We start from the raw sequence: 12814 nt of genomic DNA on the forward strand, positions 1-12814 counted from the left end.
GGCAGGTATGAATAGCAGCCACAAGATCCTGCCCTCTGAGACTCTGCCCTCCTCCTCCCCCCAACCCAGCAGGCCCCAGTCAGCCACAGCAGCTGCAGCAAAGGGGGGATCGTTCCCCCAAGCTAATGGCTGTGCTGTGTGGCACAGTGATGTGCTACCCAAGAGCCAAACCAATCTGAATTTAACTCAGTTCCATCTCCTGCTAGTTGGTGACCTGAGCTGATCTGGGCCTCTGTTTGCATATTGGTTACATGGGGACAATTATTCCCTTAGAGGCCAATAAAAGGAGAGATGCAATGGTATCACACAGCATCCCATAGCAGAGTGGCTGGAGTACGGATTCTAGAGCCAGCCCCCCGAAATGTGAATCCCAGCCCTGCCACTCGCCAGCTATGCAACTTTGGACAGAGTTGTTCCCCTCTTGGTGCCTCAGTTTCCCCAACTCTAAATTGGGAATAAAATGGTCCCCATGTCCTAGAGTCACCCTGAGGATTAGACAAGTTGGTATTAGAAAAGGGCCCAGCACACCGTGAGCTTGCGTTCAACTAAAATGAGTCCCACCTGGGTTCTTAAGAAGATCAAGCCCCTGGACTTCTTTCCACCCCGCAAGCAGCCCCCAAATTGCAGGTGTCTTAGGTTCTGATTTCCTACACCTGTTGTCTTGCCCAACCCCCACTCTAGTTTCTGATCCACAGTTTTACTCTGAACTTCAGCAGAAGTTTCCTCTGAGCTGTGAGTGCCCACACTGACAGCTGGCCTCCTGCCAGCGCACTGCCCTTCCTGGCTTCCCCAACCCCAACAGCCAGTGCAGCTCCACACCCCACTGCTGCTGCCTGGCACTGACTGGCCCTGCCTCCTGCACGGGCTAAGTGGAGGACGCAGGAAGAGACAGAAGTTCAGAGTTCACTGTGGAAGCATCATTCTGCCAGGAGAAGAAATGGCTTTACTGAAGTGTAGGAAATCCAGACCTGCACAGCACAGCAAAGGCCTCAAAGGGGCAGAATTCTTTAAAATCTATTTTCAGGGGCTTCCCTGGTGGTACAGTGGTTGAGAATCCGCCTGCCAATGCAGGGGACACGGGTTCGAGACGTGGTCTTGGAAGATCCCACACGCGCCATGGAGCAACTAAGCCCGTGCAGCACAACTACTGAAGCCCACGAGCCTAGAGTCCGTGCTCTGCAACAAGAGAAGCCACCACAATGAGAAACCCACGCACCACAATGAAGGGTAGCTTCTGCTTGCTGCTACTAGAGAAAAGCCCGCACACGGCAACGAAGACCCAACACAGCCAACGAATAAATAAATAAATTTATTTTTAAAAAATCTATTTTCAGTGATGAGTTAACATTTGCAAAGAGTTTAGAACACCTTCTGGCATATAGTAAGTGCTCTATTATTATTATCATCATTAGAAGCAGTAGCAGTATTCAGAGTATATTAACATCTCCTTATTTTATGCCTCAGTTTTCTCATCTGTGAGCTGGGTCAATGCAGACTTACTGTCTCCTTTCCAGCAAAGGAAACAGGGAGATCCTAGGACTGAACATGATCAAGAAATCCAAGCCCATCCCCTCCATCGTGCTGCAGGCACAGCCCCAAGACTGCCCAGAGTCTGGGCTGCAGGGAAGCGAGCTGGAGGTGGGGTGATGGTCCCATTTTCCTGGTGTATCTAGGCTGCAGCCTCTGGGAAATAAGCAGACTTCCCAGTTTAGCAACATCAGGTTCCAGGTCGGTGCGATCCCGGGCTGTCTGGCAGCAGAGGCAATGGGCTGCCTCATTAGAATGCAGCAGGTGTGCCCACCCTCCGCTTGGGATGTTGGTCACGGTCTCCAGGAGGCTAAAAATAGACTGTGTCAATTGCACACTCCCGTGCTGGCTGCAGAGTCACCTCTAAAGCTGGAGGAGGCCCTGTGCGTGAAGCTGACCCCAATCTTGACTCCATTTAAATACATTAAGGAGAGAGAAAGTCCCAGCTGGACCAGGCTCTTGCACGGTCAAGGTCACAGGGGCCTCCTGCACCCCTGAGCTCCATTCAACTCTGAGCCCAAGGGCCCCATGGGGCCCCCTGAGATTCTTTCACTGACACCAACTTACAAAGTCCCCACCATGCACCACACATCACACATCACACATTGCATCACGAGGCAAAGGATGGATGGATTCGGGGGCCATTCACCTCAATAACAACAGGTCATGGGGACAAAAAGTGACTGTGACCCAGGCCCTGGTGCTGGAGGCTATCAGCACAGCTCGGCCTCCTGCAGAGGAGACTTGTGCTCTGCCCATTGGCTAGCAGGGTGCCCTGACCCAGGAGGCTGAGCCTGGGGTGGGGAACAGCAGTGGAGTGTGATCCGTGGGCATCACCACCCAAGTTGGTGCTTTTCATGCCACAAACACCCACCGAACATCGGCAGCCGCGAGCGCTGTGTGGTCCTGTGTAAGAAACAGACATGCGGGAACCGTACCCTCAAAGGACTCTTTCTAGTGGGAGCGGGAGACCCCCGAGGCTCCACTGGATGATGGAGAAAGATTTGTTTTACAGAAAAAGCTCAAGCACATTGCTCTGGGGGTTCAAAGGGGAGAGAAGTCACTTCAATGAAAGAGTCAGAGAGGCCTGGGATCGCTGAGAGCTTTCTCCGCGGATTTTGGTGGGTGGTGAAGGGGGGAGGGAGTTCTGGGAGGGCATGGCTTCAGAAACAGGAAAAGGGTGGAAAAGCAGTGAGCTTGTTTGGGGAACTTGGCCTGGATAGTGGGAGATTCGGCTGGAAGGAATCACAGCCCGGCTAAGAGGTTGTAATTAAATACAAGACAACGGGGAGCTGTTGGCAGTTTGTAACCAGGGAGTTCCAGGTTTGAGCTCTACTTGAGGAAAATTGATGTGCTGACGGCCTGCAGGAGGGGCAAGGGGGAAGGAGGAGAGGAGGCCTGGGGGTGGGGAGGCAAGGTAGGAGCCTCTGAGACTGGTTCCAAGGTCCAGTCAAGAGATAATGAGATGCTGAGCCACTGTGGTGTCAGAGGGGCTGCCTGCCAGAGAAATCACAGAAATAGAATCCACAGGATTTGGCAACTGATGGAAAAGAGAGGAGAAGAGGGACGCTGGAATCAGAGATGACTTCAACATTTCAAGCCTGGGTGACTAGGAAAGTGGTGGTGACATTAGAAATAAGCGAGTCAGCAGGAAGAGCCGGGTGGGGCACAGGAAAATAATGAACTTCGATTTGGCTATGAGAAGTTGGACATGTCATTGCATCATATAAGGAAAGATGTCTGGCAGGCAGGCAGTGATGCTGTCCCAGCCGGTAAATACCATAAACACAGCTGAAAGGTCAATGGTAAGTTGAGAAGCACATCTCTAACATACATGGCAGACAAGGACTAATAGCTTTAATATGGAGAGAACCCTCACAAACCAGCCAGAACGAGAGGAATATCTCCAATTTAATATCGGACAGAGGATCTTACAGTGAATTCACACGAGGATAAACACTAATGGCAAATTAACATACTGCAAAAATATTTAACCTCTCTAGAATCTGGGTAACTTCAAATGAACACAAAAAAAGTTATAACTTTTAAATACCAAATAAGCTCAAACCTCCCCCCTCCAAAAAGACTGAAACTGCATTTGCAATGGTTGCAGAAAAATAGGTGCCTATATATACTTTTAGTGAAACCTTTGGGGAAATTAGTTTGATAAAATGCACTAAAAAGCACAAATCCTTTAACCCAGCCATTCCATTTCGGGGAATTTATCCTGAGGAAAGAATCAGGGCTGAATCATGAGCACGTGGCTGTAAGAGTTTCGTGACGACTCTACTCATCATGGCAGAAAACAGAGTCAGTCTGGGGGATCCCTGAAGCAGAACTGATTGTACGAACTACGGTGCGTCCGCACTGGAGGCTGCACAGCCATTTCAAATCCTGCGGAAGAGTGTTTAATAACAGAAACGTGATGGTGACAAACCGTGGGCTGAGGAGAACCAGTGGGAGACGAGTAGACAGTGTGATCGCATTTTTAGAATTAAAACCTCTTCATGCCTGTGACTGAGGAGGGAAAGGCACAGGGATCGGAGGCAATTGTCATGGTGCATTGGGCTGTGAACAGTTCATTCTTTCCTCCATTGCATTTTTTTTAAATTTGTTTATTTATTTATTTATTTATTTATTTATTTATTTATTTATTTATTTTTTGGCTGCATTGGGTCTTCATTGCTGCCCATGGGCTTCCTCTATTTGTGACGAGCAGGGGCTACTCTTTCTTGAGGTGTGCAGGCTTCTCATTATGGTGGCTTCTCTTGTTGCAGAGCATGGGCTCTAGGTGCATGGGCTTCAGTAGTTGCAGCATGTGGGCTCAGCAGTTGTGGCTCGAGGGCTCTAGAGCGCAAGCTCAGTAGTTGTGGTGCACAGGCTTAGGTGCTCTGAGACATGTGGAATCTTCCCAGAACCAGGACTGGAACCCGTGTCCCCTGCATTGGCAGGTGGATTCTTAACCACTGTGCCACCAGGGAAGTCCCACCTTGGGTTTTATATATATTTAAATGTATGCCACTAACAAGTACTACTTCTATAAAAGTAGAAATACTGGAAATGTGACCCCAGACCTCGGATGGAAATCTGAGGCTAGCTCTCCAGATTTGGAAACTGTCTGCAGGGGGGAACTGAGGGGTTCACTTGGGGGAAACTCCCAGGGGAGGGGGAAGGGGAGAGGATGCAGGGAAAGAAGCAGGAAGCATCCTCCTCTGAGGACCTTGGAGGCACCAGGGGATCCCGGGGGAGGGGTTTGGGAGGACGTGTCCCCATGCCTCCAGTTCTGTGCCTGCCCCTCCTCTGAGGATGTGTACTCCAGTGACCAGACAAGAGCACCAAAACAAAGCCAGCCTCATGCATCCAGAGGACGCTGTGTCCAGGAAGGTGTGCGGTCCCCTCTAAAGCTGGAGGAGGCTCTGTGCGTGAAGCTGACCCCCATCCTGACTCCATTTAAATACATTAAGGAGAGAGAAAGTCCCAGCTGAACTAGCTCTTGCACGGTCAAGGTCACAGGGGCCTCCTGCATCCCTGAGCTCCATTCAACTCTGAGTCCAAGGTCCCTTCCACGGGGCCCTCTGAGACTCTTTGTCTGGTTCTGGTAACCATTTCCATATGGTTGTCTCCAGCCTTGGCCTGGCCAGCCCTGCCCTCCCTCCTCCTCCCCAGGGCTCAGGGCACTACTCTTGTGGAAAATCTCCCACTGCTGCCTGCTCCCCGGTCCGCTCAGGGTCACCTTCCACTGATAGGATTTGTGACTTTGTCTTCTATTCTTAGTGCCAACTGCTAATCAGGACTCTTCAGATACTGACCCGCCCCCAGGCCTGGCCTTTCCCAGGGCATCTTAGCACAGTGTTTCTCCCCAGTATATCACCTGCGATCTCCCTGGTCCACCCCATCCCACTGCAGCAAAAAGGCCCAGGCTCCCTGATGCTGAGATAAGATAAAGTGCTCTGGAAACACCAAAGCTGGAGACTGGAGGAAAGCTCGCTGCAGAAGTCTAGCTGGTCCTTGAAGGGTGGTTGGGATTTCCAAGGGCAAGGCTGGGAATCCAGGGACAAAATTCTTTACCTAACCCCACTTCCACCTGAAAATGAAGGTAGATGATGATGATGGTGGTGGTGATGATGATGGCGATGATGGTGATGGTGATGATGAATGTGATGGTGGTGATGATGGTGGTGATGGTGGTGGTGGTGATGGTGGTGATGATGATGCTGGTGCTGGTGGTGGTGCTGGTGGTGGTGGTGGTGATGGTGGTGATGATGGTGGTGATGATGGTGGTGATGGTGGTGATGATGGTGGTGATGGTGGTGGTGATGGTGGTGGTGGTGATGATGGTGGTGCTGGTGGTGGTGATGTTGATGATGGTGATGGCGATGGTGATGGTGATGGTGGTGGTGATGGTGGTGGTGATGGTGGTGATGGTGGTGGTGATGGTGGTGGTGATGATGGTGATGATGACGGTGGTGATGACGGTGGTAGTGATGATGATGGTGGCGATGGTAATGGTGATGGTGACGGTGATGATCCCTAACAGTGACTGAGGGCCCAGTGTGGCAAGCACTGTGTTAAACACTTCAAATATCGTCTCATAAAAGCCTCATAATAACTCAGTGAGGTACTGAAATTTACAGGCGAGGAAACAGAAGCTCAAAAAATTCAATCAATTCCTAAGCCCAAAGCTAGCAACGAGTCAAGATGTGAACCATTCATTATCTGTCTGACAGCAAAGCCATGCTCTTGACCCTAGTACTGTGGTTGGGCCAGTCCAGTCCCACCAAGCTTGACAGCTTCTTCTGGGAGCCAGGCCCTGTGCTCAGCAGTGGGTGGCAAGGCCGGCCCAGGCAAGAAACCCAGCCCTGGAAGGGGAGAAAGAGGGTCAAAGCAGGGTAGAAACAGAGGACAACACCCCAGTAGAGGCTGGCACAGGTAGGCGTCTTGCCAAGGTGACTGAGTTCCAAAGGCCACGGACAGCAGGCTCCAGTTTGTAGGAGATTCTGAGGTCCATGTGAGGAAGGGGATATGTCTAGGGTCACTTGGGCAAATCTAGAACTGGAACCTCTAAGAAAATGGGGCGGGGGGTGGAAAGAGGAGGGAGAGGCTTTGAGGAGGGAGAGGAGTGAGGGAGATCCGAGGGAAGGCAGGCGGCAGGGGGCAGGGAGGAGCCAGCGCTCTCTGCACCAGGCAGCTGCAGCCACTCCAAGCCCATTGGGTTATAAATGGCTGTCGCTGGCACCAGCCCAAGCTGTACAAATAATTTTCCTGAGAACAAAAGGCGCCACTGGAGGAGCCAAATTCTGCTCTGTCTCCAAACGTCAAGAGAGCTTTTTCTAACCTGAGTCTGTCCTCAGCAGCGGCCTGCCCAGCTGAAGCCCCGTGAAGGGACCTAAAGGGGCCTGCAGGGGGAGGGGGCGCCGCAGGGGGAGCAGAGGAGGGTGTGGGAGAGGTGGGCTCCTGGCCTGGGTCTCACTGCATCTTCCTTCCCAGCTGCCTTCATCTGTTCCCCACCCAGCCTGCGATCACCCTCATCACCCTTTTCTCCCTCTGTGTTTACTCACAAGACTGCCATCTTGACTGTGGTCTATGTAGTTGGTAGTGACCCAGAGCTAGATCTTCTAGCACCATCTGTCTGCCTCTAGGTGGGGACCAGAGCTCAGCTGAAGAGGGATCATTCTAAGGGTGGGTGTCGGGCAGCAGCAAGGCAGGCGTGGCTGTGTCAGGCACCTGGGACTCTCTTGTCCCCACGACCTTACCACAGGTACACAGCTTTCATGCCTGCCTTTGGCCAGAGATGACCGTGGTTCTACCCTCCTACCCACTCTCCTGCACCCATGTTTCCTATCACCTGGGCTGAAAGAGGAGGGTTGAGCAAAGCAATATTGCAGCCAGCCTCCTCAGAAGGAAGCGTGGCGCTGGAGCAGCTGCCAAGACCGAGCTCAGTGCTCCTCACCCGGGCGTCAGAAGCCTGCACGACCCTGGGGTGGGGAGAGCGTTCTAGGCACCGCTGTGGTCTCCCTGTGCATGGCCCTCCGGGCTTGTTTGTTTGTCAGCTGTCACCCTCATGCACCCACCCCCCACCCCCAGAGCTGGCTTTTTAAAGGCACAGACACCCTCTAGAGCTCCCCGGGGCGAGGCCAGACATGGATGCAAGTCACAGCGTGTCAGCTGCCGTCACGAACTGGCACCTCTGTTTTACGGTGTCCCTGACTCTAACTCTGGCATCTCGGCAGGGCCCACCCTCACATGCTTTTTGTTACTTCAGACTCAAGCCGCTTCCAAGGCTGTGCTCCCTGGAATCCCTTTCCCCCGGGTCCTGCCACCCTCCCGTCTCAGGTCCCACCCTCCCTCTCTCCCCAGGGCTCGCAGAGGGGCCTCGTGCTTGTGGCTCTCCGTGGGTGGTCCCTGGACCAGATCGCTAGCATCAGCATCACCTGGGGGCGTGTAAGAAATGCATGTTCCCAGGCCTCACTGGAAACACTGAATCAGCATCAGCGTCAGCATCGGCATCTCTGGGGTGGACCCGGCAATCCATCCCAAGAAGCCCCCACCACGTGATTCTGCTGCATCTGGAGACTGAGAACTGCTTGTCTGGATGTTGTATTTTTCCACATTGTTTCCCACAGAACAGACCCTCCTGGAACAAGGGGTTCTGTGGTCAAGTGAGTTTGGGCAAAAAAAGCTAGAGAGATTTCTTTTCTTTTTCTGCCTTCTTGAGATAAAATTGCCATATATCGTTGTGTAAGTTGAAGGCGTACAATGTAATGATGTGATATATGTATATACTACAAAATATAAAGAGATTTCTTAATTGCAATCCTTTTAAGCCTTTAATTTGCTAAAATGAATCATGAATCTCCAGGAGGGAACGAGGGTGTCTAGTGCTACCAATGTAATAGCTGTGGCATCCTTTTTCCCTGAGAGAGCTATAAACATCTCTAGAAATTAACATTCTGAGGGAAGCCATCTGGGGACTTTGACTGAGGACAGTGTTTCTCTATTACAATCTGTGTCAGTCACCTTGGGGAGGGGGTCAGGCCCCACCCCAGACCAAGAGAATCCAATCCCGTGAGGGTGAGCACTGCCAGCCTGCGCTTTAACAAGCTCCCCTGGGGCTGCCTGTGAAGCCCTGGTCCAGGCAGGGTTCGGGACAGCTGCCTGCCTTCTCCATTCCTCTGTGACCCCCTGCTGCTGCCCTCAGAGGCCAGCCTGGCTCTGCCTTGGTGCTACTGCAATTCCCAGACAATGCCAAAGCTGGGCCAAGGTCACCTGAAGGAGAGACAGCCAGGTTACAGGAAGCACCTTGGCTCTCACAGCAAAAGGACCGGGATGGGGTGACAGCTCTGCCACCTGCAGGCTGGGTGACCAGGGCCGGTCCCTAGCTTGCTGTCATGGCCAAGGTCACAATGCAGCTCAACTCCAGGGGCGGCCCTCAGCAGCCATGCATGGTGTCCCGGTGCTTCCCAGCAGCCCCTGGCTGTCTGTTTGTGGCAAAACAGCCATGCCTGCTTCATGTCAGGGTGGCGTTGCAGCCACACAGCACCCGCTCCATCTCCCAGATCTGGAACTGCTGGGAAGGAATCCATTGGAGTTGTTGCGCCTGACCTATTTTTTAAATAAACTGGGGCTGTTTTCCAGCTATTAGTCACTTTTCTCCCAAGCCTCCACGTATTAAATCCTCTTCTTACATACTCAGATATTTTGGCTGCGAGAGATGTCAGGGTAATTGGACTCTTGGCTCCTGGCTCTTCCTCCTTAATGGGCTCACAAAGCAGACTTGCCATGTGGCCCCTCCCCTCCCTCCCTCTCCCCTCCCCAAACCAACAGGGGCCTCTCTCTCCTTTGACTTGAAGGACATCACCAAGCACCTCTCTGCTTCCATTACAGACAGGTGTGCAGAAAGGTACAGCCAATCTCCTCCCCAACCTTCATCCCACCGAGTTGAACTAAGCCTTCATCCCAGGTGTGGGTCACATCATCCCTGTGGGACCTGACTTGGGCAGGTGACTCTACGCTTGGCCTTGGTCACTATGGGGACAGGGGGTGTCAGTCAGAGGTCATACACACAGGGCACCTGTGGGTTCTGGTCTTGGTTCTCTCCCTATTCAGGTTATGATGCAAAATCCATTTAACCTTTCTGACCTTTAGTTTCCTCCTCTGTCAACGGCAATAATTATGTGTCCGGCTTCTTTCACGGGTTTCGGTGATGACGGAAGATGCTGTGTGTATAAATATTCAGAGGAAATTCTAAGGTGTGGTAGAGTAGTACAAGACTTCCATCTCTGGCCACCTAACTCTATGCCGTGGTGCTATTTGGGGATGCTCCCTGGGCCCTTCTCTGGCACTGGACACAGTGGCTTTGGCTGCCCTCAGCGCTCTGTTCCCTCTGCCTGCCTGACCCTGGTCCTCACCCTCCACACTGTTCACTCCCTGAGCTCTGATCTGCCCCTCTTCCCTGGAGCTTTCTGAGAATTATACAACTGCTGTCTTCAGGAGCATTGCCCATCATGGAAACTCAGTCACTGTCTCCAGCCTGGGACTCCTGGTCTCTCCTGCTCCTATTCTGGATTCCTATGGCATCTGCTCATCCAGAGCTACTGGTTACGGTCTGTCCTGTTTTATTGGCAGACGGTCTCATGCAAACTTTCTCACAAGAGTAGGTGTTGCTTCTAACCAAGAAATAAATTCCTTCAGGCCAGTAAGCAGATCTAAGGTGTCACTGTTTCCCCCTTAATACTTGGCACAGCACTGGGGCGCCATAAAGATGTGTTGATTACAGTATCCTTACGCTTCAGCTGGGTCAGTGTTGCCCTTCATAAATATATTATGCAAGGCTCCTTCCCACCATGCAATCAGAGACCTTTTTCTCCCCCTTGAGAGGGCAGGGAGGTAGCAGGAAGGAAGACAAAACTGAGAAGAATAATCATCGGATCCGCATAACACTCAACACTCTTCGGAGGGTTCAGTAGTGCTCCAAATGTCTTTACCAAGAAGTGTCTTATCTCCTGGGATTTCTAGGAGAAGGAAATATCTTGCAAATACAGAATGCATTTACTAACCCCCATAATTCCATCCATATAGGCTACAAGTGACTTCAAGTACAGATTCAAGTGTATTTGTAGACGCTTTTCCAACAATCTCTTCACACCGAAGTGTTGCAAGGCCAGAATTGCAGGGAGTGGTGCTGAGTTTCAGAGAATCTGACTGGCTGATTTAGCCCTCACAGCAGGGCTTGTCAGGACCCAGGAGCTGGCCCCTCACAGAGTCTCTGGCCCCATTATCTGTCCAATAAGCCAATGGCTAGAGAAAAATGAGCTACGAAGTCATGTCACAAAGAAAACCACAAGTTGTTGGCCAAGGTCAAAGCCACGTCAGCTTAATCCAGATTCTCATCTGGTTTCCAAGGGCTCCTCCAGACACTTTCCATCCAGTTCTAGGAAACCCATTTGCTCCAAATAAGTATCTTTCCACCCAGATTCTTAGCAGAAGTGACTAACTCCTTTAATCAGAGATTCCAATGTGAGTACTGAAAATACTGATGTTCCGGCTAGAAAGGGAAAAATGTCAGCCACTCAGGAATATCCAGATCTATTCCAAAAGTGGCCTTAAATTAGCCAATGGCAGATCCCGGGAATTTGGATTTTTCAAAGCACTCCCAGGCAATTCCCATGATCAGTTTAAAAACTGTACAATACACATGAAATAACAGTTTTCAAGACATTGAACATCAGGAAATGAAAAACTGTATCCCTGAAAGATGAAAAACAAACAAGGCAAACCCTATGATGGCTCAGCTTATTGCCTGGTATATCTGAGCTGGGCTGTAGGGAGCAGGAACCCAGGCAGAGTGAGGCATCTCCCTTGGAGGAAGAGACAGAGGTAGGAATCAGGACAGCAAGGCAGAGTGTTGGAGGGTAGAAGGCTCTACAGAGAGGAGACTTTGGAGATCTGGAGAGAGTGTCCTTCAAGCCTTTAGCGGAGACTGACTAAATTACACATGTGAAGAAACTACCTGAGACCAGGAAATAACTAAGGACAAGGTAAAGGGATGACTTTATAGTACTCACACAGGGCCAGGAATGGTTCTTGTCCTCCCAAGCCAGGGTGGAAAACCTCATAATTCATGAATATTCAGAAGAGTTTTTTTCCCTCTCAATGGTGGAAAATTAGCCCTAGGTTAAAGACTGCTCTGAATGATATTTCCCAGAAAAGAAAGGTGTTTGTGGGAGTTGAAGAAATTGACCTCTGAAGTCTAATTTTAATGCTTATTGATCCTATGATAGGGTGATAGACTGACAGATTAATAATACAGGCTTTAAAATGTAACTGTGGGGGGAGTCAAGGAAGGGAGGGAATACGGGGATATGTGTATAAAAACAGATGATTGAACTTGGTGTACCCCCAAAAAAATTTAAAAAAAGAGAAAAAAAAATGTAACTGTCTCTTCAATGGTTACTGTATTGATGGGTTTAATTTTATTTTGAGTCTTCCATGTTCCATATGCTCTTTAGAGATGTCATTATGTAACTTAATTAAATACTTCTCATTTTGCAAGAAAATAAAATAAGAAAAATAAAGACTGCTCTGATTATCCCAAACAAAGCTTAAAAGCAAGACCTGAAAAGGTTAAACTCTCCAAGTAATTAACTGCACCCCAGAACAAAGATTAGAAATACAAAATATCCAAAAAATATCCAGCTCCCAACAAAGTGTGGATTCCACAACGTCTAGCATTCAGTCAAAAATTACCAGGCTTGCCAAAGATACTATAGGTAGTATTATATAGGGAAAATACTACCTATAATGAGGAGAAAAATGAATCACTCCAGATCAACCTAGAAAGGACAAAGATGATGAAATTAGTAGACAAAAATCTTTAAAGTTATCATTGTAACTGTATTTCATATGTCCAAGAAACTAGAGGAAAGATTAGGTGTGTGAAGTGGAGACATGGAAGGTAGAAAAATGACTAAAACTGAACATCTAGAGATAAAAAATATATGTGATAAAAAATACACTGGATTAGATTAATAGCAGATTGCATGTCACAGAAGAAAAGGTTGACACATGCAATAAAAACTACCCAAAATAAAACAGAGAGAGAAAAAAACTGAAAAAAAGCTAAATAGAGCATCAGTGAGGTGTGGAAGGTCTTCAAGTGACAGTACACATGTGACTGTGGTACCCAAAAGAAGGGGAAACAGAAAAATACTTAAGGAAATATTGAAATGGTGGCTGAAATTTTCCAAATTGACAAAAACCATAAACTTATAGATCCAAAAAGCCCAAC

At 49.7% G+C, this 12814-nt stretch overlaps 1 protein-coding gene across 2 annotated transcripts in view; it reads right to left on the reverse strand.

Annotated features, from left to right (window-relative positions):
- PRMT8 (protein arginine methyltransferase 8) overlaps nt 1-12814 on the reverse strand; it is an 84274-nt gene that overhangs the window by 48947 nt on the left and 22513 nt on the right. Inside the window, exon 1 of one of the 2 annotated variants that reach the window (XM_057702222.1) lies at nt 8208-8255. The exons of the other annotated variant lie outside the window; for it this stretch is intronic. Coding sequence (XP_057558205.1) covers nt 8208-8255 — 48 coding nt within the window. Of the gene's footprint in view, nt 1-8207; nt 8256-12814 lie in introns of those variants that run through there. 2 annotated transcript variants of the gene reach the window in all.

Source organism: Hippopotamus amphibius, chromosome 12 (assembly GCF_030028045.1).
Source record: "Hippopotamus amphibius kiboko isolate mHipAmp2 chromosome 12, mHipAmp2.hap2, whole genome shotgun sequence".
Lineage (NCBI taxonomy): Eukaryota > Metazoa > Chordata > Mammalia > Artiodactyla > Hippopotamidae > Hippopotamus > Hippopotamus amphibius.